At 38.5% G+C, this 23195-nt stretch overlaps 2 protein-coding genes and 1 long non-coding RNA gene across 4 annotated transcripts; 2 read left to right on the top strand and 1 right to left on the bottom strand.

Annotated features, from left to right (window-relative positions):
* The first annotated feature begins 735 nt into the window (after positions 1 to 735).
* On the top strand, positions 736 to 7890 carry LOC112182619 (NADPH:quinone oxidoreductase). Its single transcript, XM_024321124.2, has 3 exons — positions 736 to 908; positions 1006 to 1194; positions 7231 to 7890. The coding sequence occupies exons 1-3, from the start codon at positions 812 to 814 to the stop codon at positions 7530 to 7532; spliced, it is 588 nt and encodes a 195-aa protein (XP_024176892.1). The 5' UTR covers positions 736 to 811; the 3' UTR covers positions 7533 to 7890.
* A 682-nt stretch (positions 7891 to 8572) lies between these two features.
* Positions 8573 to 12459, bottom strand: LOC112177305 (cytochrome P450 71D9). 2 transcript variants are annotated; one of them, XM_040513747.1, is made up of 3 exons: positions 11515 to 12459; positions 9672 to 10311; positions 8573 to 8922 (listed from the first exon to the last, which is right to left on the bottom strand). In XM_040513747.1, the coding sequence occupies exons 1-2, from the start codon at positions 12424 to 12426 to the stop codon at positions 9676 to 9678; spliced, it is 1548 nt and encodes a 515-aa protein (XP_040369681.1). In that variant the 5' UTR covers positions 12427 to 12459; the 3' UTR covers positions 8573 to 8922; positions 9672 to 9675. The 2 variants fall into 2 exon arrangements, with proteins under 2 accessions (XP_040369681.1, XP_024171375.1); XM_024315607.2 differs by lacking the exon at positions 8573 to 8922 and having other exon boundaries at positions 9479 to 10311.
* LOC121051435 lies at positions 9914 to 12108 on the top strand. The gene is made up of 5 exons (XR_005805736.1): positions 9914 to 10043; positions 10863 to 10928; positions 11028 to 11186; positions 11541 to 11893; positions 11967 to 12108. It is a non-coding gene; the product is annotated as an uncharacterized LOC121051435 (long non-coding RNA).
* Positions 12460 to 23195: the final 10736 nt, after the last annotated feature.

Raw genomic sequence — 23195 nt, 5'->3', positions numbered from 1 at the left:
AGAAAGGCTGTGCAGAGGTGCTTTGTTGAAAATGTGAATCATGTAGTCAGGTACTTAAAAATGGAGAAAGAAGAGAATAAAGTGGAGGGAAAGCTTCAGGCTTTGCGTATCTGAATTGTTGTACGTTATCGGACTAGCGGATAATATTAGCCCCATTTACTGAAATCTAAAAAATAAGAAGAAGAAGAAGAGAATTAAAAAAAAAAAAAAAAAAAAAAAGGTAAATTGATAATTTATTCTTTTTTTTGGGCCCACATGCTTGCCATCTTAGCAAATAGATGGAGCCGTCACGGATTTTGAATGGAGATATCACGTCCATGTCAGTATAATATTTTAAGGTAGCACACTAGTACGTTTGAGAATTTGTGTATCAAATTAGCCTTGGCATAATAGTTTAGAAATTGTTGCTGAATTTTTCTCTTTCTAGTACTTAAAAAACTCACCCCTACTACAAAAGTACAAAGTATATACACTTAATTTTCGTGCAGCCGGACAAAAATATAAAATTAAGAAGCCGGCCCTAAATTAGGACTGTCCCCTTAATTTGATTATACTAAAGAGAATATGTGACGCATTTGAAGGTGCATCGCCTATTGCCCTCTTTTATTTATTTATTACATATCTGATTAAATATTTATTTATTTATGTATTTATTTATTTATTAAATATTAGATTTCCACTTGGCTGCTTTTACTCTCTAGCTCTTTCCCTTTATTAATGTCTTCTTCCTCACAGTCACAGACCACCATAATTTCTCAGTCTCTCTCTTTCAACTCTCAACTCTCACGTCTCAACCAAGATTTAGGGTGAAATGGACGCTTCAGTTGCAGCAAAATCGCTCGTAAAAATCGCAGCAGTTTCTGGTTCTCTTCGTCAAGGTTCCTACAATCGCGGCCTCATTCGCTCTGGTTAGTACCACGTACGACCTATCTATCTCTTCGTTATTTCAGTTCAGTGGCAGAGCTTATCTGTGGTTATGATCATGTGTTGGTGTGTGGACTGTAGCGATTGAGATAAGCAAGGCCATCGAGGGCGTCCAAATAGAGTACATAGACATCGCACCGTTGCCGCTGCTCAACACCGATTTGGAAGGCGAGGAGAGTTTTCCACCTGCCGTCGAAGCTTTTCGTCAGAAGATTCGGGAAGCCGATAGCATCCTTTTTGCTTCACCCGAGTACAATTACTCCATCGCCGGTATATATTTCTTACTTTGTTTCCTTCGCTTCATTAATGATATATAGAAAAAGAGAAGTTTTTAATACATCCTCAATTACTTAATACATACCCTGTATTTTTTTTGTCATCAAATTACCATCTATACCCCTTCTTATTAATAAATAAATAAATAAATAAAAATAAAAACAAAGAAAAATCCACAAAAATAGAATAAGAATTAAATACTTTATATATCAAAATACTAATTAAATATTTTCTTATAGGTTAAATTTTATCCTTGTCCTTGTAATACAATCAAGGTGTGTTCAAGATCATATGCAAACGTCAATTGCTGATAAAATAATTGTAATCAACATGAATAATTAGCAAGCGACTATATTGGTTGAAATATATTGAAAGAAGTTATAAAACCATTAAATATATCTTGGATACATGAATGTATCATGATTAATCACTTTGTTTGGAAAACAACCACCAGGCTCATTCTTTACTGATTTTAATATTGACAATGACTATATGGATCATGAAGATATTGACATGTATTGAATTTTTTAAAATCGTAGAGGCATCAAATTTTTCAACTTGAAGAACAAAATGTTAAATCTTTTAGCGATATACCTGTTAGGGTTTCTTATTAGTTAAGTCACTATGACTTAGTCTCATTTATTATAGGGTTTATTGTTATTCTGTTAATAAAGCCCTAGTCATTAGGGTTTAGATTAGGTTTGAATTATTCTCTAACTAATGCTCCATGTTATTAGGGTTTGTAAACATGGTTGTTATTTTGTGATCATTCCTGTATTGCATGGCTAGTATAAAGCCAACTGTTATTCATTCAATAAAGATCAGAGGCTTAGAGCTCCAGAGTGTGTTTAGTAAAAGTCCAGGGTTACAAGATTCTAACAAGTGGTATCAGAGCTCCACCACGGAGCCTGACCAAGATTAGATTTCTGAGTGAGAGAGAAGAGAAAGAAGAGTAAGAAAGAGAGAGTGAGGATGGCAACTGAGGGCAGCTTTGTGCAGCCAGCGATCCCAAAATTTGATGGCCATTATGATCACTGGGCTATGTTGATGGAGAATTTCTTACGCTCCAAGGAGTATTGGGGATTGATTGAGAATGGAGTCACGTTACCAGTAGAAGGAGCTGAGTTGGCAGAGGGTCAACGCAAATCGATCGAGGATCAAAAGCTAAAAGATCTCAAGACGAAGAACTATCTCTTCCAGGCCATCGACCGCACAATCATGGAAACAATCCTAAATAAAGATACAGCCAAGCATATCTGGGATTCCATGAAACAGAAATATCAAGGCTCAACTAGGGTTAAGCGTGCACAGCTTCAAGCCCTCAGGAAAGAGTTCGAAGTCTTGCAGATGAAGGAAGGAGAGAAAGTAGATGATTACTTTGCCAGGACTCTCACAATTGTCAACAAAATGAAGATCCATGGAGAAAGAATGGAGCAGGTGGTCATTATTGAGAAAATTCTGAGGTCTATGACCACAAAGTTTGACTATGTGGTATGTTCTGTAGAAGAATCCAATAACTTGGATACATTGACAGTAGATGAACTACAAAGTAGTCTACTAGTTCAGGAGCAAAGGATGAATGGCCATGGGAGTGAAGAACAAGCTCTGAAAGTAAGCTATGAGGAGAGGATGGGTGTCCGAGGTAGAGGCCGAGGCATGGTGAGAGGAAGAGGCAGAGGTCGTGGAAGGCAGCCATTCAACAGGGCAGTAGTGGAGTGCTTCAAGTGCCATAAGCTGGGACACTTCCAATACGAGTGTCCTAGCTGGGAGAAAGGCGTAAACTATACAGAACTTGATGAAGAGCAGGAGATGTTGTTAATGACATATGTGGAGCTCCACAACTCAAGAAGAGAGGAAGTTTGGTTCTTAGATTCAGGCTGCAGCAACCACATGAGTGGCAACAAACAATGGTTTTTTAACCTTGATGAGTCATTCCGACATGTAGTGAAACTTGGCAACAACATGAAGATGGCAGTAATGGGGAAGGGATGCATCAGATTACAGATTGATGGGATAACTCAGGTGATTGGTGAGGTGTTTTACATTCCTGAATTGAAAAACAATTTGCTTAGTATTGGTCAATTGCAAGCGAAAAACTTGGCCATCCTGATTCACCATGGCATTTGCAAAATCTATCACCCTATGAGAGGGTTGATCATGCAGACTGCCATGTTTGCCAATCGTATGTTCATCTTGCTTGCATCAGTACAAACTCAAGCTACAACATGCTTTAAGACTACAGAAGAGGATGAGACTGAATTATGGCATCGAAGGCTTGGACATCTTAGCTACAAAGGCCTGAGAACCTTGTCCTACAAGAAACTAGTGAAAGGGTTGCCATCACTTAACGCTTCCACAAAGGTCTGCACCAGCTGCATGGTAGGCAAGCAGCATCGTGAAGCCATTCCAAGGAAAAGTTTGTGGAGAGCATCACAAAGATTACAGCTAGTTCATGCAGACATTTGCGGTCCAATTACACCTGAGTCCAACAGCCAAAAGAGGTACTTAATTACTTTTATCGATGATTATAGCAGAAAAGTATGGTCTTTCTTCTTGAATGCCAAGTCAAAAGCCTTTGTCATGTTCAAAAAATTCAAGAGCTTAGTTGAGAAAGAGACAGGAAGCTCCATATGTTGTCTTCGTACCGATAGAGGAGGTGAATTCACTTCACAGGAGTTCAACAGGTTCTATAGCTCAAATGGGATCGGAAGACAACTCACTGTAGCCTATACCTCACAACAGAATGGGGTGGCAGAGAGAAGAAATCGTACCATTATGAATATCAGAATATGGTACGGTGCATGTTAGCAGAGAAGCAAATTCCAAGGGAATTCTGGCCGGAGGCAGTCAATTGGGCAGTTCATGTTCTAAACAGATGTCCTACAGTTGTAGTGAAAGATATGACCCCAGAGGAAGCATGGGGTGAGTACAAGCCATCAGTAGCTCACCTAAGAGTGTTTGGGTGTGTAGGGCATGTACATGTTACTGACAACAAGAGACAGAAACTCGATGACAAGAGCTACAAGTGTGTTTTCTTAGGCTTAAGCGAGGAGTCGAAAGCCTATCGATTGTATGATCCAGTGTTGAAGAAAATAGTGATAAGTAGAGATGTGGTGTTCGAGGAAGAAGAGAGGTGGAATTGGGATGCAGCTAATAGAGGCAACAAGAGTGATGTACTAGAATGGGGAGATGAAGATGAGATGGAGGGTAGTGAACAAGAAGAAGAAAGTGATGCAGGGGAGCAGAATATCGAAGAAGAAAATGTGATTGAAGAAGGAGGTGATGCCTCAGGAACTTCACATAATGAGACAAATTCACCATCAAATCCAGTTCAAGGGAGGACACGAAGAACACCTCCATGGATGGAGGACTATGTGAGCGGAGAAGGTTTATCCGAGGGGAAGAAAATCTAGTGATGTACACCTCATCAGCTGATCCTGTGTTCTTTGAAGATGCAATCAATAGCCTAAAATGGAGAGATGCTATGGAGTGCGAAATTGAAGCCATCGAGAAGAATGGCACCTGGGAGTTATGTTCATTACCAGAAGGAGCAAAGAGAATAGGAGTAAAGTGGCTATATAAGACCAAGTTGAACGAGAATGGGGAGGTTGACAAGTATAAAGCCCGGCTTGTAGCCAAGGGCTACACTCAGCAGCATGGGATTGATTACAACGAAGTGTTTGCCCCTGTAACTCGATGGGATACTATTCGAATGATCTTAGCTCTTGTAGCACACAAGGGATGGAGTATGTACCAACTTGATGCGAAGAGTGCATTTCTGCATGGTGAACTCAATGAAGAAGTGTACATTGATCAACCTCTGGGGTATGAAAAGAAGGGTGAAGAAGACAAGGTGTACAGATTGAAAAAGGCCCTATACGGACTCAAACAAGCTCCTCGAGCTTGGTACAGCAAAATAGAGTCTTACTTCACTGCTGAAGGGTTTGAGCGATGTCCTAGTGAACACATATTGTTTATTAAGACTGAAGAAGGTGGGAAGCTCCTAGTGGTAAGTTTGTATGTTGATGATCTTATCTTCACAGGAAATAATGAGGCTATGTTTGAGAGATTTAAAGACTCCATGAAGCAGCACTTTGATATGACAGACCTTGGAAAAATGAGGTATTTCCTAGGTGTGGAGGTTATTCAAAGCTCAGATGGGATTTTCATTAACCAGAAGAAGTATGCTAACGAAGTGCTAGAGAGGTTTGGCATGGAACACTGCAATCCTGTGAAAAACCCGATCGTACCAGGCTCCAAGCTTGTGAAGGATGAAGGAGGTGCATGTATTGATGCCACAGCTTATAAACAAATGGTGGGAAGCCTCATGTATCTAACGGCCACCAGGCCCGATTTGATGTATGTGGTAAGCTTAATTAGTCATTTTATGGAAAGGCCTACTGACATGCATCAACAAGCTGTGAAGAGAGTTTTGAGATACTTAAAAGGTACAGTTGAGCTAGGGATTCAATACAAGAAAGGTGGAGATGGAAGTTTGCTGGCTTTCTCCGATAGTGATTACGCCGGAGACATTGACGATCGGAAGAGCACCTCAGGCTATGTATTTCTATTGAGTTTTGGTGCAGTGGCTTGGTCCTCAAAGAAACAACCGGTTGTCTCACTCTCTACCACGGAGGCTGAGTTCATTGCTGCAGCCTCCTGTGCATGTCAGTGTGTGTGGATGCAGAGAATTCTTGAAGAGCTTAATCACAAACCAAGTAAGTGTACCACCATCTTTTGTGATAATAGCTCAGCCATTAAGTTGTCAAAGAATCCAGTCATGCATGGTAATAGTAAACACATTGATGTCAGATTCCATTTTCTTCGTGACTTATCCAAAGATGGAGTAGTTGAATTAGTGCATTGTGGTTCAAAAGATCAAGTTGCTGATGTGATGACTAAGCCCTTGAAGCTGGAGGTGTTCTTGAAGATGAGAGATCAACTTGGTGTGTGTAAACTGACTGCAGATAGCAGTTCAGTTTATGGGAGGATTTGTTAGGGTTCTCTTATTAGTTAAGTCACTATGACTTAGTCTCATTTATTATAGGGTTTATTGTTATTCTGTTAATAAAGCCCTAGTCATTAGGGTTTAGATTAGTTTTGAATTATTCTCTAACTGATGCTCCATGTTATTAGGGTTTGTAAACGTGGTTGTTATTTTGTGATCATTCCTGTGTTGCATGGCTAGTATAAAGCCAACTGTTATTCATTCAATAAAGATCAGAGGCTTAGAGCTCCAGAGTGTGTTTAGTAAAAGTCCAGGGTTACAAGATTCTAACAATACCAACCTTTTTGATGCGAAAAAGAAGAAAGGTAATTAGTAAATGTGCCGGAATTAATTAGCAATTAATTTCACAATAAAACAAAAAAAATTATTGTAAAAGGTACCAAGTGCGTGAAGTTGGCTAATCAGGGGAATTTGACTGTGATGCGTGGGACCCAACCCAATTGGTATACACTAATGTATGTTCCAGATCCAGAATTTCAACTACAGAATAGTTTTAGATTATTGCTTTGGATTCTTTTATTCTATTGTTATTTTAATTGGTGTAACCCAGCCATCTTTCAAAGAAAGAAAATTGGTGTTATCTGTGTCATATGTAGCCTACTGTGTGGAAAGATGCAGAGGAAGAGGCTTCTCTGCTATTGATCTCATATCTCTTACCTAAACACAAGCGATTATAAATACAGTCCTCCTGAGCAAATCTTTTCTTTGATGTCTCCTAAGTCCTAACATATATAGTTGATTGTGTTGAAACGTCGAGTGTTGTCCCAAATTAGATTAGAGTCATTAGACCTTGCCTGCATATGAAAAATAAGACCTCGTATATATAACAGCAGACGGTTCTCAGTGTCTCCACTATTGCTAGTTGATTTGAGTCGGATGCATAAGTTTAGACTATAGGTACTGTAATCCTGAAAATAGAGGTTCAGTATTATTGTTGCTAAAATAATGGTCTACCGGCAAAATGGTTTATTGTTGTAGATTCTGCTATTTCCTAAACATTTCCTTCAACTTGACTATACCAGCACCTCTGAAGAATGCAATTGACTGGGCGTCCAGACCTCCAAATGTATGGGCTGATAAGGGTGCTGCAATTATAAGTGCCGGAGGAGACTTTGGTAGTGGACGAGCCCAATACCATCTTCGCCAAGTTGGAGTTTTCCTTAACCTTCATTTCATTAACAAGCCTGAGTTTTTCTTGAATGCATTCCAGCCTCCAGAAAAATTCGACAGTGATGGCAACTTGATTGATGAACAGTCCAAGGAGAGGTTAAAAAAAGTTCTGCTGTCCCTGCAGGCATTTACTTTGAGACTCAAAGGAAAGTGAATAGAGGCTTGTATCCTGTTTCAGACAGCTAAGTCATTCGGGAAGTTGCTAGATTTGAATTAGAACAAGGAGGATTAAGACAACTCTGAAAGTTGTGTATTGGCTGCAACCTTGCATGTGCAAGGAAGAAGCTGAAGTTATATGTGATTCTTAGACTACAAGAAGTTGTGTGATTCAGGCTCTGCCATGCGTCTGGCATTGCAAGAGTTTTATGCTGCATGTTGTGATTTGTTTCTCCTTCCCTTGGGAGTGTCTTTGGTTTTGAAATTTAGACCTTAATATGTGTTCATGTTTCTCTTGGCATGGCGCACATGCTGATAAGGTATTTGTGCAATATATTTGAGTGCATATGGCGTCATTACTGAATGTTTTTGCTGGTGGAATGTGATTATAAAATGGATTGTTGTTTTGTTTTTCCAAACCTGCTATTGAGAACAGAATTCAAAATTGTACCAGCTTCCTTGATACTCCTCCAAGTATAATGAGCAGACCCAACAATAGCTTGCCAGATTAGAGCAATTTAAGCTAAAAAGAAATCCAGGTTATGAAAAAGTTGCCATCCTTGCTTGGCAAGCAAACCACCTTCTTTTTAGGAGTTGGGATGACGGAGCTTGTAAAGTGCCTGCTAGTGGATAATTGTATGATATTTTGTTTCCCCACCAGCATCTGACACATTTTCTGCAAATCCATATATACAAAAGGACTTCAGAAAAATTTCACAATTCACATATATAAGGTATTGCTATTTGGCAGGACAGTTGGCTTCCACAATCCTATCATTTCAACTGCATATACTCTTCCATGTCCAGTCTCCAAGTACAACGTGAAGCAAGGTGTCTGATCTCATTGACAAGGTGCGCAAATATTGGAGTGTCTACTTGGAATTGCATGGTCCTCGGGATGATTCAGTATTCATTTTGCGAGCCTAAGACTCATCACTTCACCTCTTTGTGGGTTCTTTAGGTGATTGCGTAGTGATTTGCTTTGGAATGGTAATGCATTCCTAATCCTACCTACCGAGGTAGAGCAGAGGCTGCTTTTCTCCTTGCTCACCATGGTCAGGCTAGAGTTAGTAATTGTATAGCAGACACAGGATAAAAAGGCATGGGGCAGCCAGAGTTTGAGTACTTCATGCTTATTGTTGATTTGGCGGAGGAGCAGGGGAGTAATTCGTGATTGCCTAGGCGACCATAGGACCACAATTAGCTGACTGTCTGGTCATCCATTTATGCGAGAGGTCTTCTGTTTGAGAAGAGGGAAATGTTCATGCAGATTGAGGTAGCTAGAGACAGCATCGTTTCATGCCCAAACTCAGTTATGAGCTAAAGATTAATGTTCTTATTCACTTGGCCAAGCCGGAGAATGGGTACTGCTGGTGGAGCATGAGTCTCTGAAACAAAAGAGAAGTGTTCAATAGACAGTGAAGCAGTGGAGGGGGACTATAGGCCATTTTAAGGTTAGGAAGGCTTATCTTGGTTAAGATACTCTTTAAAGATCTATCAAAGCTACTGCTGTGTCTCTTTTGTTTCTCGTGACTAGATTTTCCCTGAGGTCTGCAATTGGAACCAAAAAAGCTACTTGTTCTTTTGGCAGATGTATGATTACTATTAGTTAATTTTGTATTCAATATACTAACAAAGTATTTACATGTGGGATTATGATAGACTAGAATGTTATGCCGTAGACCTGTAGTGCACTTTAGAAACCACACGTAGCATATTCGGGAATTATTTCAGTTTGGGAAATACCCAATTTTGCAATTATTCAGCTGTTCGTTAAGTTTTCTCACTGAGTAAATGAAATACTCATTTGAGTATGCAATTGTTGGTATTTATGTTTTTTCATGATGACTGTAAATGCATTATATGCTTCTCAACTCAATTGATTTGTGAAATTTCTTTCGATTAGTATACTATCCATAGGAAATATGATTCTTATTAGGCAAGAATAATGTAGACTAGATCTAATTAGGAACACCAGCTTCATATAGCAGTAGACTAGTGGGAGTTTGTCTATTACTGCATGGAACTGATCTACCGCAAGATGTAACTAGTCTACATTCATTGTTGATACGTTAATTATAACAGCATAGAATTTCACATATTTCATAATAATAACATAATTCAACTTTCTCATCACCTTCTTATATTTGGGCTTTTTCAGTAGGTGGATGATGATACGGAATGGGAATCAAGTGTAGATCCTGTTTCCTGCTGGAGGTGACACCGAAGGCCTCAGTCATGTCCAGGTCATCGTGCTTCATTCCTTTGGGGAGTTTCCAATCAAAATGGTACAACAACATTGCAAGTTGGAGCTTGACGTTGGCCAGACCAAATGATATGCCAGGGCAAATTCTCCTTCCAGCACCAAATGGGATATACTCAAAGTTTAATCCCCTGTAGTCAATAGAGCTGTCAAGAAATCTCTCTGGAGTAAAGCTCTCAGGCTTAGTCCAGTAACTTGGATCTGTAGCAATTGCCCATGCATTGATAACTACCTTGGTTTTGACAGGTATTTCATATCCATCAATCTCACACCTCTCACTGCATTCTCTTGGAAGTAACAAGGGATTAGAAGGGTGTAACCTTAGTGTCTCTTTGATAACTAAGTCCAAATATTTCATCTCCCCAATGCCTGTTTCATCTGCGATCCCTTTTCTATTAAACACTTCCCTCACTTCATTCTGCGCCATTTTCATTATTCTCGGATTTTTAATCATTTCTGACATTGCCCAATCAACAGTTGTAGATGATGTCTCACCCCCACCACCAAATATCTCCTATTAATAATTAGTTCATAATTTGAGTTAATGAAGAGAATTTTATATCAACTGCAAACGATTCAAATGAAAGGCTATATGAATATGTTGGTAAACTTATTACAAGCAATCTTATTTAAAGAAGAAATAATTCTTAAACCTCTGTTAGCTCATCTACAAATGATGAATGGTGACTTTTAGGAGTCTTAAATTTCATGAGGAGTTTAGGAGAAGAATGGATGAATGCAAATTTCATGAAAACATTGTGTTGACTGTTGACAATCTCTGAAGTTTAGAATGGGGCATCTAATATGGGATATCAACTTCTTCAGAACTCAGGGATGGTTCATCTCTGCAATATTCTCGCCTGGGATGTTTCCATTCAATAATCAGTAGTGATTTTTATTTTCATGTTTAACTGATGTATCTTTATTGTTGCTGGTCTAGAATGCTGTTGAAAAATTGGGAACTCGTCCCTTGCTTTGTACAATTTAATTTCCATTATGTTCCTGCTGATTTATGTGGAGACCTACTCACTTGTTTCTTGTGTTGATCTTGCTCAACTTTTTCAGCTTGGTTGATCATCACTTCCTATGTTTGGTGTTTTATGAATGATTTTGTGAAGTATAAATGGTCAGGTATCAAATCGTTACGAGTTCATCATTACTTCCTAGTCCTGAAACGTTTTATGTGCTGACTAGAAGTCTCTATAGCTCATTACTGAAAGACTATTGTAGGCTAAGTTGATGCTTTCGTGCAAAGGGAACAGATTGACTACAATGAGAAAATCTCCCAACCTTTTTGCTGTATTTGATATTGCAAGACAGACATCCTCTGGAGATGTAGTAAGTACATGTTACCTGAAGTAGCATCAGGTATTGTAAACACCTAGCAAGGTAGGTCTAGCATCTAGATTGAGAAGAAACAATGTTTGTATTTATGCCAGATACAGAAGCAAACAAAAGCAGCATTATGGTTGAAGCCTTGAAAACTTGGGTTTACAAAACTAATGTAGTGTCTGTTTGCAGTATTATAGAGTTGTATTTGTGAAAAGTTCATATACTTAGCATGCATATTTGTTCATAGCAGATAATTTATAACATTAAGGTCATATTACTCATATATATGGAGATTGAAAACTCGATTGACTTGTTAATTTATTATAGCATGATATCAATAGTGTATTTTCGGTATTTTATTTTCTTAAGAAAAGAGTGTACTTACTATGATTATTGCTTTGATGTTTTCAGTGGTTAGGGAAAACTCAAGCCCACCGCCATGTTCATGAAACTTTAGGAGAACATCTAGAAGATCTTCCTCTGCTTCACCTTCGAGAACTTTTGTTGATGTCTTATCTTCCTTGTGCTCATTAATGATGTTCTCCATTATCCTGTCAGCTTCTTTATGCAGCCTCTCGAGTTTGGGCTTCATCCCACTTAGCAGATGAAGCAATTTGACTGAAGGAAAAACATCTGCTAAATTAAAGCCGCTCGCCAGCTTCATAGATTCCTTCACACAGTGTATGAAGTTTTCAAGATCTTTGCTTCTTTTACCAAAGGCTGCTCGGTACGAGATGCTATATGTTGATGAGTAAATTTCACTGGTAAGATTGACTGTTGATCCTGTTTTTAAAGAAATCCGTTTGATGAGATTCAGTACCTCATCTTCTCTTACAGATCGGTAGCTTTGAACACGCATTTTGCTCAAAAGCTCATGTGCGTAAATCTTTCTTAGCTGTCTCCAGTAATCACCATATGGTGCAAACGAAACGCTTGTACAACCGTAAGTCATAATAGCTGTAGCAACGATCTGCGGCCTTGATGCAAAGACAACATCGTGGGTTTTCATCACCTCTTTAGCAATCTCTGGTGATGAAACAACTATGGTGGAAACTTCTCCAAGCTTGAGGTGCATAAGGGGTCCGTATTTGTTGGCCAAGTCTCTTAGAACATGATGGGGTAGAGAGCCAACGAGCTGGTGTAGATTTCCTATAACGGGTAGCTTCCATGGCCCAGGGGGTAGATTTTTTGAAGCTGAGTACTTGGCTGTGTTCCTCGTCGCTATGTTCACTACCATAATAATGAAGAGCAAGAAGGTAAACAGGACTTGGAAGGAAGGGGGCCATTGAAGCTCCATGAAGCAAATATAGTAGAGTTTGGATTATGTTGACTTTATCGATGTTGGATTTCGATCTATATATAGCACCAATGATGTGAGACTAGTTTTGCTGATGCTAAGCTTCTCTTTACTTGGTTTGTCTTTCTGTATTATGCTCAGAGCTATAGCTCAAAACATTGTTTTACTTATTAATTATAGCAGCCACGGTGGAGAAACAGCGACGCCTCCAACTTGTTCAATACATAACTGTATTTGTTTCAGGATTTTTGTTTTGTTGCATCGTTCATAGGCCTCATCAAAAAGCCCGCGGATCAAGTGGGCCGATGGAGGCCCGCCGGCCAGGAGGGCTTTTAGCCCGGCCCGGCCCGTCAAAAAACCCGCAAAAGCCCGCCTTGGTGGGCCGAGGGCCGGCCCGCCTAAAGCCCGCAAAAACCCGGCCCGGCCCGTAGGCCCGGCCCGCCAAAGGCCCGCTAGGCCCGGCCCGTAAAAGCCCGTAAAATATTATATATATATATATATATATATATTTGTAGTTATGTGTGTGTGTTTATAAATATATATACACACACACACACATAGATATATATATTTGTGTGTGTTTATATATATTTATATATGTGTGTGTGTTTATATATATGTATATATATATTTATATACGTGTGTGTGTTTATATATATAATATATATATAGAGATATATATATGTGTGTGTGTGTGTGTTTATATATATGTATATATATATATATATTTATATATGTGTGTGTGTTTATTTATATATATGTATACATATATTTATATATGTGTGTGTGTTTATATATATAATATATATATAGATATATATATGTGTGTGTGTGTGTGTTTATATAGAGGATATATATATAGAGATATATATATCTGTGTGTGTGTGTGTGTGTTTGTTTATATATATAATATATATATAGAGATATATATATGTGTGTGTGTGTGTTTATATATATGTATATATATTTATATATGTGTGTGTTTATATATATAATATAATAATATATATAGAGATATATATATATATATATATGTGTGTGTGTGTGTGTGTGTGTGGAAGTTCTTATACTTCTATTATTCTATATAGAATATGTGCATATATATATATATATATATATATATTCTACATATCGGTAATCGGTTGACCAATTAGATCGGGTTCAAAACTATGGTGAAATTGACTAAATTTTTAACCACACGCATAATTTATTGTAATAAACTCATCCAACGGTCGGTTTTTCCATTTTCTTTGAATTGATAGGGGTTGGTCTTTGGAGTGTATGATATATAAATATAGGTTTATAAGAGTAACTAAGTTTGACCTAGTTGATCGAATTCGAAACAATAACGAAATTGGCTAGATTTTCTACAATCACCATAAAACATTACAATCTCTCCATCGAGCGGTTGGTTTCTCCGAATTCATTTTCTACTTCATGGTTGCTTTAGAATGAACCTAAACAATTTAAATGCAATGTATAAGTCATACAACTAAAGGAATAAAATTGGTATACACTAATGTGTTTGTAATTAAAATTAATTTTTTTTTATCTTATGTCCACGCACATCCATCGATGGAATATATACAAACGTGATGTGAAAAAATAAGCACGTTTCCCGTTGCCACACCATCGGTCAACCAATAAACATATAAGTGACTACGGTTGACCAATCCGATCGGATTCGAAAATATGGTGAAATTGGTTAAATTTTTTACCACACTCATAATTTATTGTAATACACTCATCCAACGGTCGGTTTTTCCATTTTCTTTGAATTGATAGGGGTTGCTCTTTGGAGTGTATGATATATAAATATAGGTTTATAAGAGTAACTACGTTTGACCTAGTTGATCGAATTCGAAACAATAACGAAATTGGCTAGATTTTCTACAATCACCATAAAACATTACAATCTCTCCATCGAGCGGTTGGTTTCTCCGAATTCATTTTCTACTTCATGGTTGCTTTAGAATGAACCTAAACAATTTAAATGCAATGTATAAGTCATACAACTAAAGGAATAAAATTGGTATACACCAATGTGTTTGTAATTAAAATTAATTTTTTTTATCTTATGTCCACGCACATCCATCGATGGAATATATACAAACGTGATGTGAAAAAATAAGCACGTTTGGCGGTTGCCACGCCATCGGTCAACCAATAAAACATATAAGTGACTATGGTTGACCAATCCGATCGGATTCGAAAATATGGTGAAATTGGCTAAATTTTTTACCACACTCATAATTTATTGTAATAAACTCATCAAACGGTCGGTTTTTTCATTTTCTTTGAATTGATAGGGGTTGCTCTTTGGAGTGTATGATATATAAATATAGGTTTATAAGAGTAACTACGTTTGACCTAGTTGATCGAATTCGAAACAATAACGAAATTGGCTAGATTTTCTACAATCACCATAAAACATTACAATATCTCCATCGAGCGGTTGGTTTCTCCGAATTCATTTTCTACTTCATGGTTGCTTTAGAATGAACCTAAACAATTTAAATGCAATGTATAAGTCATACAACTAAAGGAATAAAATTGGTATACACCAATGTGTTTGTAATTAAAATTAATTTTTTTTTATCTTATGTCCACGCACATCCATTGATGGAATATATACAAACGTGATGTGAAAAAATAAGCACGTTTCGCGGTTGCCACGCCATCGGTCAAACAATAAAACATATAAGTGACTACGGTTGACCAATCCGATCGGATTCTAAAATATGGTGAAATTGGCTAAATTTTTTACCATACTCATAATTTATTGTAATAAACCCATCCAACGGTCGGTTTTTTCATTTTCTTTGAATTGATAGGGGTTGCTCTTTGGAGTGTATGATATATAAATATAGGTTTATAAAAATTAGTGTCTTTAAAAATTTATTTATCAATAAATTAGTATCTATATATAAATATAGATTTTTTTGGTACAATATAGTTATATAGATATATTATCTTTGGTTGTATTTGATCATTATCCATTGAATTTCCAAAGCTTGATTAAAAAAAAAACTTGTGTCTTTAAATATTTATTTATAAATAAAGCCCGCAAGGCCCGGCCCAAAAAAGCCCGCAAGGCCAAGCCCGGCCCGGCCCGAAAAAGCCCGCAAGGCCCGCTTTATATGGACGGGCTTGGATCCTTTGATTTTTAATAAAGCCCGGCCCGGCCCGGCCCGCAATTATTTAAAAATATGGCAAGGCCCGGCCCGGCCCGGCCCGTTGACGACCCCTAATCGTTCAACAGCAAATTTTGAATGTTATATTCTGACAAATCTTTACAGGCCCGCTTACCTGCGGGACACATTTTAAGGGACAAAAAAGGACGAGTCCTCACAGCCATTGGATTTTAAGTGAATAAATCCTACGGATCCAATGACAGCACCTTTTCATTCCAATTATTATCCCAACTCCTATGACCTGTTCATCATCTTCTGCTCTCACATCTCTCTAAGCCATGCCCAGATCTGTTCATCTTCTTGCCTTCACATCTCTGCAATCTCTTGAAATACGTCTACGCTTTACTCTTATATTTTCATGGATTGGTCTATTTTCAAATTAATTTTCTCATCCTTTACTACTCGATTTCTGGGTTAGGGTATAAACAATATATCCCCATGCTAGTTTGTAGGATGGGAGCAATTTTTGGGTTCGATAGTTTTTTCATTTTTCTTATTGCGATTGATTTTCTCTCAAGAGTTCTTCTGTTTTTCTATTTTTGTTGGCTTTGCTTGATTGGATTTAGTTTACATGTTGCTGAATCCAAATTAGATCAGTTCTATGAAAGGATGAGAAAATGATATCAGATGATGCCTTTAAGAAATTATAGATAGGATGGTGTCGTGAGATGAGGGAAGAAGAAGATGAACAAAATACAGATCTGGGTTGCAGAGACTGCTAAGGAACCCGAAGTGGAATGATTGAATGAAATTGTGCTGTCATTAGATCCGTAGGATTTGTTCCCTTAAAATCCAACGGCTGTGAGTGACTTGTCCCTTTTTGTCCCTTAAAATGTATCCCGCAGGTGAGCAGGCCTGCAAATCTTTATAAATGAAAATCTAATCCTACTGTGCTAACTAGAGGCCAAAAGCATTACCATTAGTAGGCCTATATATACTTGATGCTCACGACAAGAAAATCATCTCAAATCTATAAAATGACTAAAATTTATACTATTATTTAAGTGTTTTGAGAATTACAACTGAAGTAGAAACTACAAAAACGAGTGGAGCACAACATGATAGGCTAATTGTAGAAGGATTTTACTATACTAGAAGGATACAACAATTTCTCTTCTGCAATTAGGAGAACACAATTGACAATACCCTCTTTCTTATACCAGGAGGAAATTCACTTATGGAAAGAAAGACAATTGAGTTTTAGAAGAAATCTCTCTCTCTCTCTCTCTCTCTCACACACACACACACACACACACACAACATGGAATCATAACTCTATAACATAGTATCTCTATTTATACTAGATAGAGGCGATTACAACTAGCCTAAGAAACTTAAGCAAGAAGTAAGCCACCATTTTTGACTCTTCAAGAACTTAAGCAAGAGTAAGCCACCATTTTTTACTTCTCAAGAACTTAAGCAAGAAGTAAACGGCAAAAGTGGCTTTACCGCCACATATCTCCCACTTAAAGTCACTTTTGCAATTCTTCTTTCCTTTCTACTTTGCCATATCCATACTGCTTATGTTTCTACTAGGCCAATAGAGGATCAACACCAAATAAATTTATCATTGTTGATCGGCTTTGTTAGAACAACTGCTAGGTTGTCATTCGTATGGATTTTATGTATATCCAGACTTCCTTCTTCCACCTTCTCACGAATGAAGTGATATTGAATTCATATGTGCTTTGTCTTTGAGTGAAATACTGGATTTTTTGGCAGGTGCAAAGCCCTCTGACTATCACAAAATAGAGCAATCTTCTCTTGCTTGTATCCAAGCTCCTCTAGTAGCATTTGCAACCATTTTGCCTCTTTGCTAGTTTGTGTAGCTGGGACGTATTATGCTTCTGTCATAGAAGTAGTCACGATAGACTGCAGCTCGAAACCTTGCTTACAGCTCCTCCAGTAAGAGTAAACACATAACCTGTGGTGGACTTGCTCTTGTCAAGATCACCTACATAATCTGAATCAACATAGACTCTAACAGTAAAATTTGATCCTCCATAACATAATACAACATTTGAGGTACCCTTGACATATCTCAGGATCCTCTTCACAGCACTCCAATGCTCTTTACCAGGATTTGCCATGTATCGACTAACCGCTCCTACTGCTTGTGCTATGTCTGGTCTTGTGCAAACCAAAGCGAACATTAAGCTACCCACTGCTGATGTGTACGATACTCGAGACATTTCCATCCTCTCAGCTTCGTTGTTAGGACTCATACTTGAGGATAACTTGAAATTAATAGGAAGAGGGGTAGAGATTGACTCATAATCTTGCGTGTTGAAGCGACACAAGATTTTCTTCAAGTAGTTCTTCTGAGAAAGCCAAATTTTCCTACTATTTTTGTCTCGGTAAATTTGCATCCCTAGAATCTTGTTTGCTGGTCCTAAGTCCTTCATTTCAAACTCCCTAGCCAACTGTGCCTTCAAGTCTTTAATACGATCTTTGTTGGGGCCTACTACCAACATGTCGTCAACATACAACAGCAGAATAATGAAATCACCATCACCAAATCTCTTGTAGTAAGCATAAAGATTTGGACCTAGTCTGTTGTATCCAAGGCTCATGATGAAGGAATTAGATCTCTTATACCAACATCTCGGTGCCTGTTTGAGACCGTATAGATATTTGTTCAACTTGCAAACCAAGTTCTCTTTTTCTTTTTCTTCAAATCCATCTGGTTGGAGCATGTAAATCTCTTCTTCAAAGTTCTCCATGAAGAAACACAGTTTTCACATCTAATTGCTCTCAGCACAAGTCAAATGTAGCACACATTTCCAGGACTACTCGAACTATTGTGAGTCGAACAACAGGAGAATGCCTTTTTTTTGAGTGAATCTCTTCACCACCAATCTAGCACGATACTGCTTCACTTGGTCATTGCCATCTCGTTTGATCTTGTAGATCCATTTATTGCCAATGGCCTTTCTTCGTTGTGGTTGTGGAACAAGATCCCATGTCTTGTTTTTATGGAGGGCTTCAATTTCTTCTTGCATTGCTACCATCCACAAAGGAGCTTCTTGGCCTTTTGTAGCCTCATGGAAAGTTGATGGCTCTCCATCCTTTGTTAGTAGACAGTATGCAACATTTCCCTCCATATTGTAATGTGAGTGCCAAGCTGGTTCTCTTCTCTCCTGAGTTGACCGTCAAACTCGTGGAGTTGCAAACTCAACTTGTTCTTGTTCTCCGTGCTTTAGTGTTGCTTCAGAAGAACCTGAAACTTTTTGTTCTTATTTAGCTTCAACTTGAACTGTAATAGTCTCTAGTTTCTCTTTTGAAGTTCTATAATGCATTTTCTTTTCCTTGTACCTTGTCTTCTATAAATATTACATTATGTTGATTATCACCTTGTGGGTAGTGGGATCCCACAGGTGACTTGATACACATTTACGCAAGCGTACATATCATTGTCAAGATAGAGAAATATTATGCCCAAAGTTTATCGTACCACGGGGATTAGTGGCTAACCCACAATCCTTGAGTGATCGGAAATAAAGACACTTAGCAAACAAAGAAAAAGAAAAAGAAAATAAATAAAAATGCTACTCTAAGGCACCAAGTCTTAGCAATGCTCGGTTTTGGTTTGCACCGAAGCCTAATCAAAGCTATTAGCCTAGTGATGACTATTTACAATGAAGTAGAAATTGCCACTAAAAATAGTAATTTGAATTTCTAGAAACTAAAGTGCAAGAATTTAAATGAAAACTCAAATAACAACTAAATTAAATAAAGTAATGCAAAGTAAGAAATGAATATAAATTGGGGATTGGTAGCTAGGGATGAATCCTAACCTTAATTCAATGCTCTAGATGCTAATTTGATTTACGTGTAATTTATTAAAGATGGTAGAAGCCGTACCCAAGGCTTTTCAAGGCTCAAAGGCCGAAATTCCCTTTCATGGTATTCTTACTCCGGTTCAAGGGGCCATAGGAACTCACTTGACATGAATTAGAGCCGGTTCAAGGGTCACTAATTCACATCAAGAGGCCTAGAGTTCGAGGAATTAGGCAACTAAGCTCACCATAATTGCGATCAAGCTAATCATGTAGTGAACCATGCTTGTACTTCCCACGAATATTAAATCGAGGTTCTAGCTCTAAAATCTAAGGATGTCATCCCCTAAATTTTAATCTAGACTTATTAAAACACATACCCAAGAGTTGACAATTCCTAAGCATACGTTCTAATAAAATTATCACAAAACACAAGCATCCAATAATTAACAAATTCCATGTATAAATTAAATTAAGCATCCATCACATCAAATTTGGATTAGGGCACACAACCCTAACCCCCAACAAAGTCTACTCACAACCCATAATCATAGACATCAATATTACAAAATTCAAATAGAAAAGAGTAGAAAATGTAGGAGAAAACAAGAATAGTCACAAATAGCTGGAAAGCTAGCATGACTAGTCTTGATTTACAACTCCCACAATTATCCAAGTCTTGAAACTTGTAGTTCTTGATGTATCCTTGAAGCTTGTGTGAGTTATCCTTAAAATCTCCAAAGGAAAATATAAAGAGAAGAGGAAAAATGGAGGGGAAGGAGAGGAAGTGAGGAGCACAAAGGGCTGCCTCTGGTTTTTTTGGTGGTGCGGCTGTTTCAAGAGAGGAAGAAGAATGGGGGTAATATATATAGGGGCCGTGACCACTTACCCAATTTTAGTCTAAAAATTGCTCACTTGCTCCACTAAGAGTTTTTTAACCTCATTTACCCAATTTAAACGCAAGTGACATTTTTACCCCCAATCTAATTAATAAACTACAAACTTCTCTCTCTCCTCATATCAAACTCTCTCTCTCTCTCCTTGTTGCGTTGACTGAGCGAGTGACCACCATCTCCGTCGACTCGAAGACGCAGAGTTCACTACCATCTTCGCCGGACGCAGATTGGACGGCGGCGTCCATCCATGGAGGTCGTTCCTCAGCAGATCCGCAACAGACCTGAACGACCAGTGTGGCTGACCCGAAATTGCAGCGATCGGAGTCTGCGCTGGAGCTTTTTCAGTGTGATGACCTGGATTTCTGTTATTTAATTTTGGTAATTAATAATGGACCAGTTGTACGAATAATTGTTATTGTGCTTTATTCATAGGTGGTATGTGAAGTGGAATGGTTTTCGTACATGTAATTATACAAATTTCACAGTTCAGGGGGTTGTCTGAAGTTTGACTTTTTATACGTTGGGATTCTTGGAAAACTTCCTTCACAAAAGATGTAGAGCGCGTCGATACGAGTTCGTGGCCATGCGAAACGCGTCGATCGGAGTTTGTATGAAGAAGTTATGGCCATTGGAAGAAGTTTCTATTTTGGTATAAATAGAGAAAATAAGAAAATTTGTTCATAATTCCATTTCCATTTCCGGAAACCATCTTTTCTCTCTCGGTCGATACCTTCATTATCTGAGTTTTCCGCCTGACCCGACCCGACTTTTCCGGCGAACTCCGATCGTCTTCGGCAGTGAAACTCTCCAGATCAGATCGCCTCCTTGCTCTGGTCGTCCCTGTGGTGTTCTCTAGCGGTGACGGCGCTAGAAATCGGCAAAGTTTGAAGTTTTCGGACCCGACCGGAAAATGTAGCTCCGACGACGGCACAGCTTCAAGTTTCCTTCCTTGGCTTCGTGGGGCCCTTCTAAATCGATCTATGGTGTTTGTTTGGATCAATTTACGTGGAAATCGGTTCAACTCGGATTGAGCAAAAATTCAAAGCTTGTGAGGTAGTTTTCGACCCTTTATGCTTGTTTTCTGACTTCGACCTAGTTATCAAAATTCAAAAGCATGCTTAGATGAACAGCTTTGATGTTGGGAGTTTTGTGAAAATATTAAGTTTTGGCGGGCGGTTCTGCGCCCCCGCCTGTGGCGGCATTCTGGTGGCTTTCTGGCCATGTAGAGAACTGTTTTTGATATTATATCTGTTCTACTCGTTGATACGAGCGTTTCGATATATAGTATGCAAATTTTGGAGTTCGTATGGATTTGTTATGAGTTTTACCGTTTCATACCGGTGGATTTATTCAATCCGTGAGGATTCGAGCGTCCGATCGACTTTTGGTTTGCACATATCGATCGTGGACGTATTCCAGAGACTTTGGGAGGTCTCGGATGTGGTTTTGCCTCGATTGGCGCCACTTTGGGGATTTCAGTTCAAAACTGGGGTTTCGGACTTAAATCAAACGTGAATCGTTACTAAGTTGAACAGTATGTGATTAGGTACTTGACGAAGTATTTGGGCGGTTATTTTGTGGATTGGCTGCTTTGTTCTTTATCGAAGACGTAGCGGGAGTTTCGAGGTGAGTAATCTCACAAGGTTCATTATGAACGGAATTACCATTATTGTTTTGGCGTTAATTATTTAACTGCAAACTATAGTTGGTATTAGTATATTCCTGAGCGAAGGACTACGTATATATATATTTATGTGAAATACATATATTCTTGTGGATGATGTGTGATGAATAATATGCATGACGGGTTCATATTATTGTTGAAGGCCACTTTTTAGGAAACAATATTGTGGAAAAAGATGTTTTCTATTGTTTGAAAAGTATTGAGTTTGATGTTACATTTTTGAGTCAAGCATGACTCATTTTAAATGTATTGGTCCTTGGTGCTTCTATTTTTGGTAGAGGTAGTGTGAATCAATGGCTGGAAATCGGTGGATTAAGGAAGGCAGTGGTGTCGTTGCTTTTGGAGGTTACCTGTGGAGGCTGCCGGCGGTGCATGTGGGTGGTGAGGCTCGGATCGGATTTAGGTGCTGGATCGATTGGTGGTGGCGGTGTGGTGAGATGGTGGCCGAAAATGGGGTTTTCCGGTGATGGCAGAGAGATGATAAGAGGGAGAGAGGTCGGGGAAAGAGAGAGACAGGACGCGGCTGCAAAGGAGAGGGAGGAGAAAAATGATGCTAGGGTTTTCTCACTTTCCCATTTATACTCATGTGCGCGAAATACCCGTTTGCCCTTGCGACGAATTTCCAAGCTCTTCTAGTTAATTGTTTTCAGTTTTGGGCTCACGACTTTTCTTTTATTTATTTTTCGTCGGAAGCTTCCCAAGTTATTTCTCGACTTCTTCCTAGGCCCAAAACTCGGTTTCGTAAAAACCTGCAACTTTGTCACAACTCAATTTATCGTATTTGAGACTTCAACAATTGGTCGCCTCATTAAACTTCGGTGACCTTCTAGGTCCAAATGAAAGAATCTCAGCCTAAAATTAAATCATAAAGCCCAATAGGTGGTCTCGACAACAAAACAATCTCTGAAAACTATTCCTTCACTTAAATCACCTTGTGGAAAAATCTTATTGGCAAAAAATTACCTTAAAAAATTAAACAAAAATTTTCGGGGGCTCACATTATGGCTCTAGACAGTTGAAGGTGCATGAGCCTAATTACCGCACTCATGATTTGGAGTTGGCTGCGGTTGTGTTTGCCTTGAAGATTTGGAGGCATTACTTGTATAGGGAGAAGTTCGAACTCTTTTCGGATCAGAAGAGTTTGAAGTATTTGTTCTCTCAGAAGGAGTTGAAAATGAGACAGAGAAGGTGGATGGAGCTCATAAAGGACTATGAT

The sequence above is a fragment of the Rosa chinensis genome, chromosome 1 (assembly GCF_002994745.2).
Source record: "Rosa chinensis cultivar Old Blush chromosome 1, RchiOBHm-V2, whole genome shotgun sequence".
Taxonomy (NCBI): Eukaryota; Viridiplantae; Streptophyta; class Magnoliopsida; order Rosales; family Rosaceae; genus Rosa; species Rosa chinensis.
Note: the sequence above shows the minus strand (reverse complement) of the source record. Positions and strands in the feature narration are given on the sequence as shown.

What these genes read in the sequence shown, in the direction of transcription:
- LOC112182619 (XM_024321124.2), top strand. Translation starts at nt 812, where the DNA reads ATGGACGCTTCAGTTGCAGCAAAATCGCTCGTAAAAATCGCAGCAGTT. An exon ending in TCGCGGCCTCATTCGCTCTG is followed by an intron (nt 909 to 1,005) that starts GTTAGTACCACG and finishes TGTGGACTGTAG; the next exon opens with CGATTGAGATAAGCAAGGCC. An exon ending in GTACAATTACTCCATCGCCG is followed by an intron (nt 1,195 to 7,230) that starts GTATATATTTCT and finishes TGACTATACCAG; the next exon opens with CACCTCTGAAGAATGCAATT.
- LOC112177305 (XM_040513747.1), bottom strand. Translation starts at nt 12,426, where the DNA reads ATGGAGCTTCAATGGCCCCCTTCCTTCCAAGTCCTGTTTACCTTCTTG. An exon ending in ACATCAAAGCAATAATCATA is followed by an intron (nt 10,312 to 11,514) that starts GTAAGTACACTC and finishes AATTATTAATAG; the next exon opens with GAGATATTTGGTGGTGGGGG.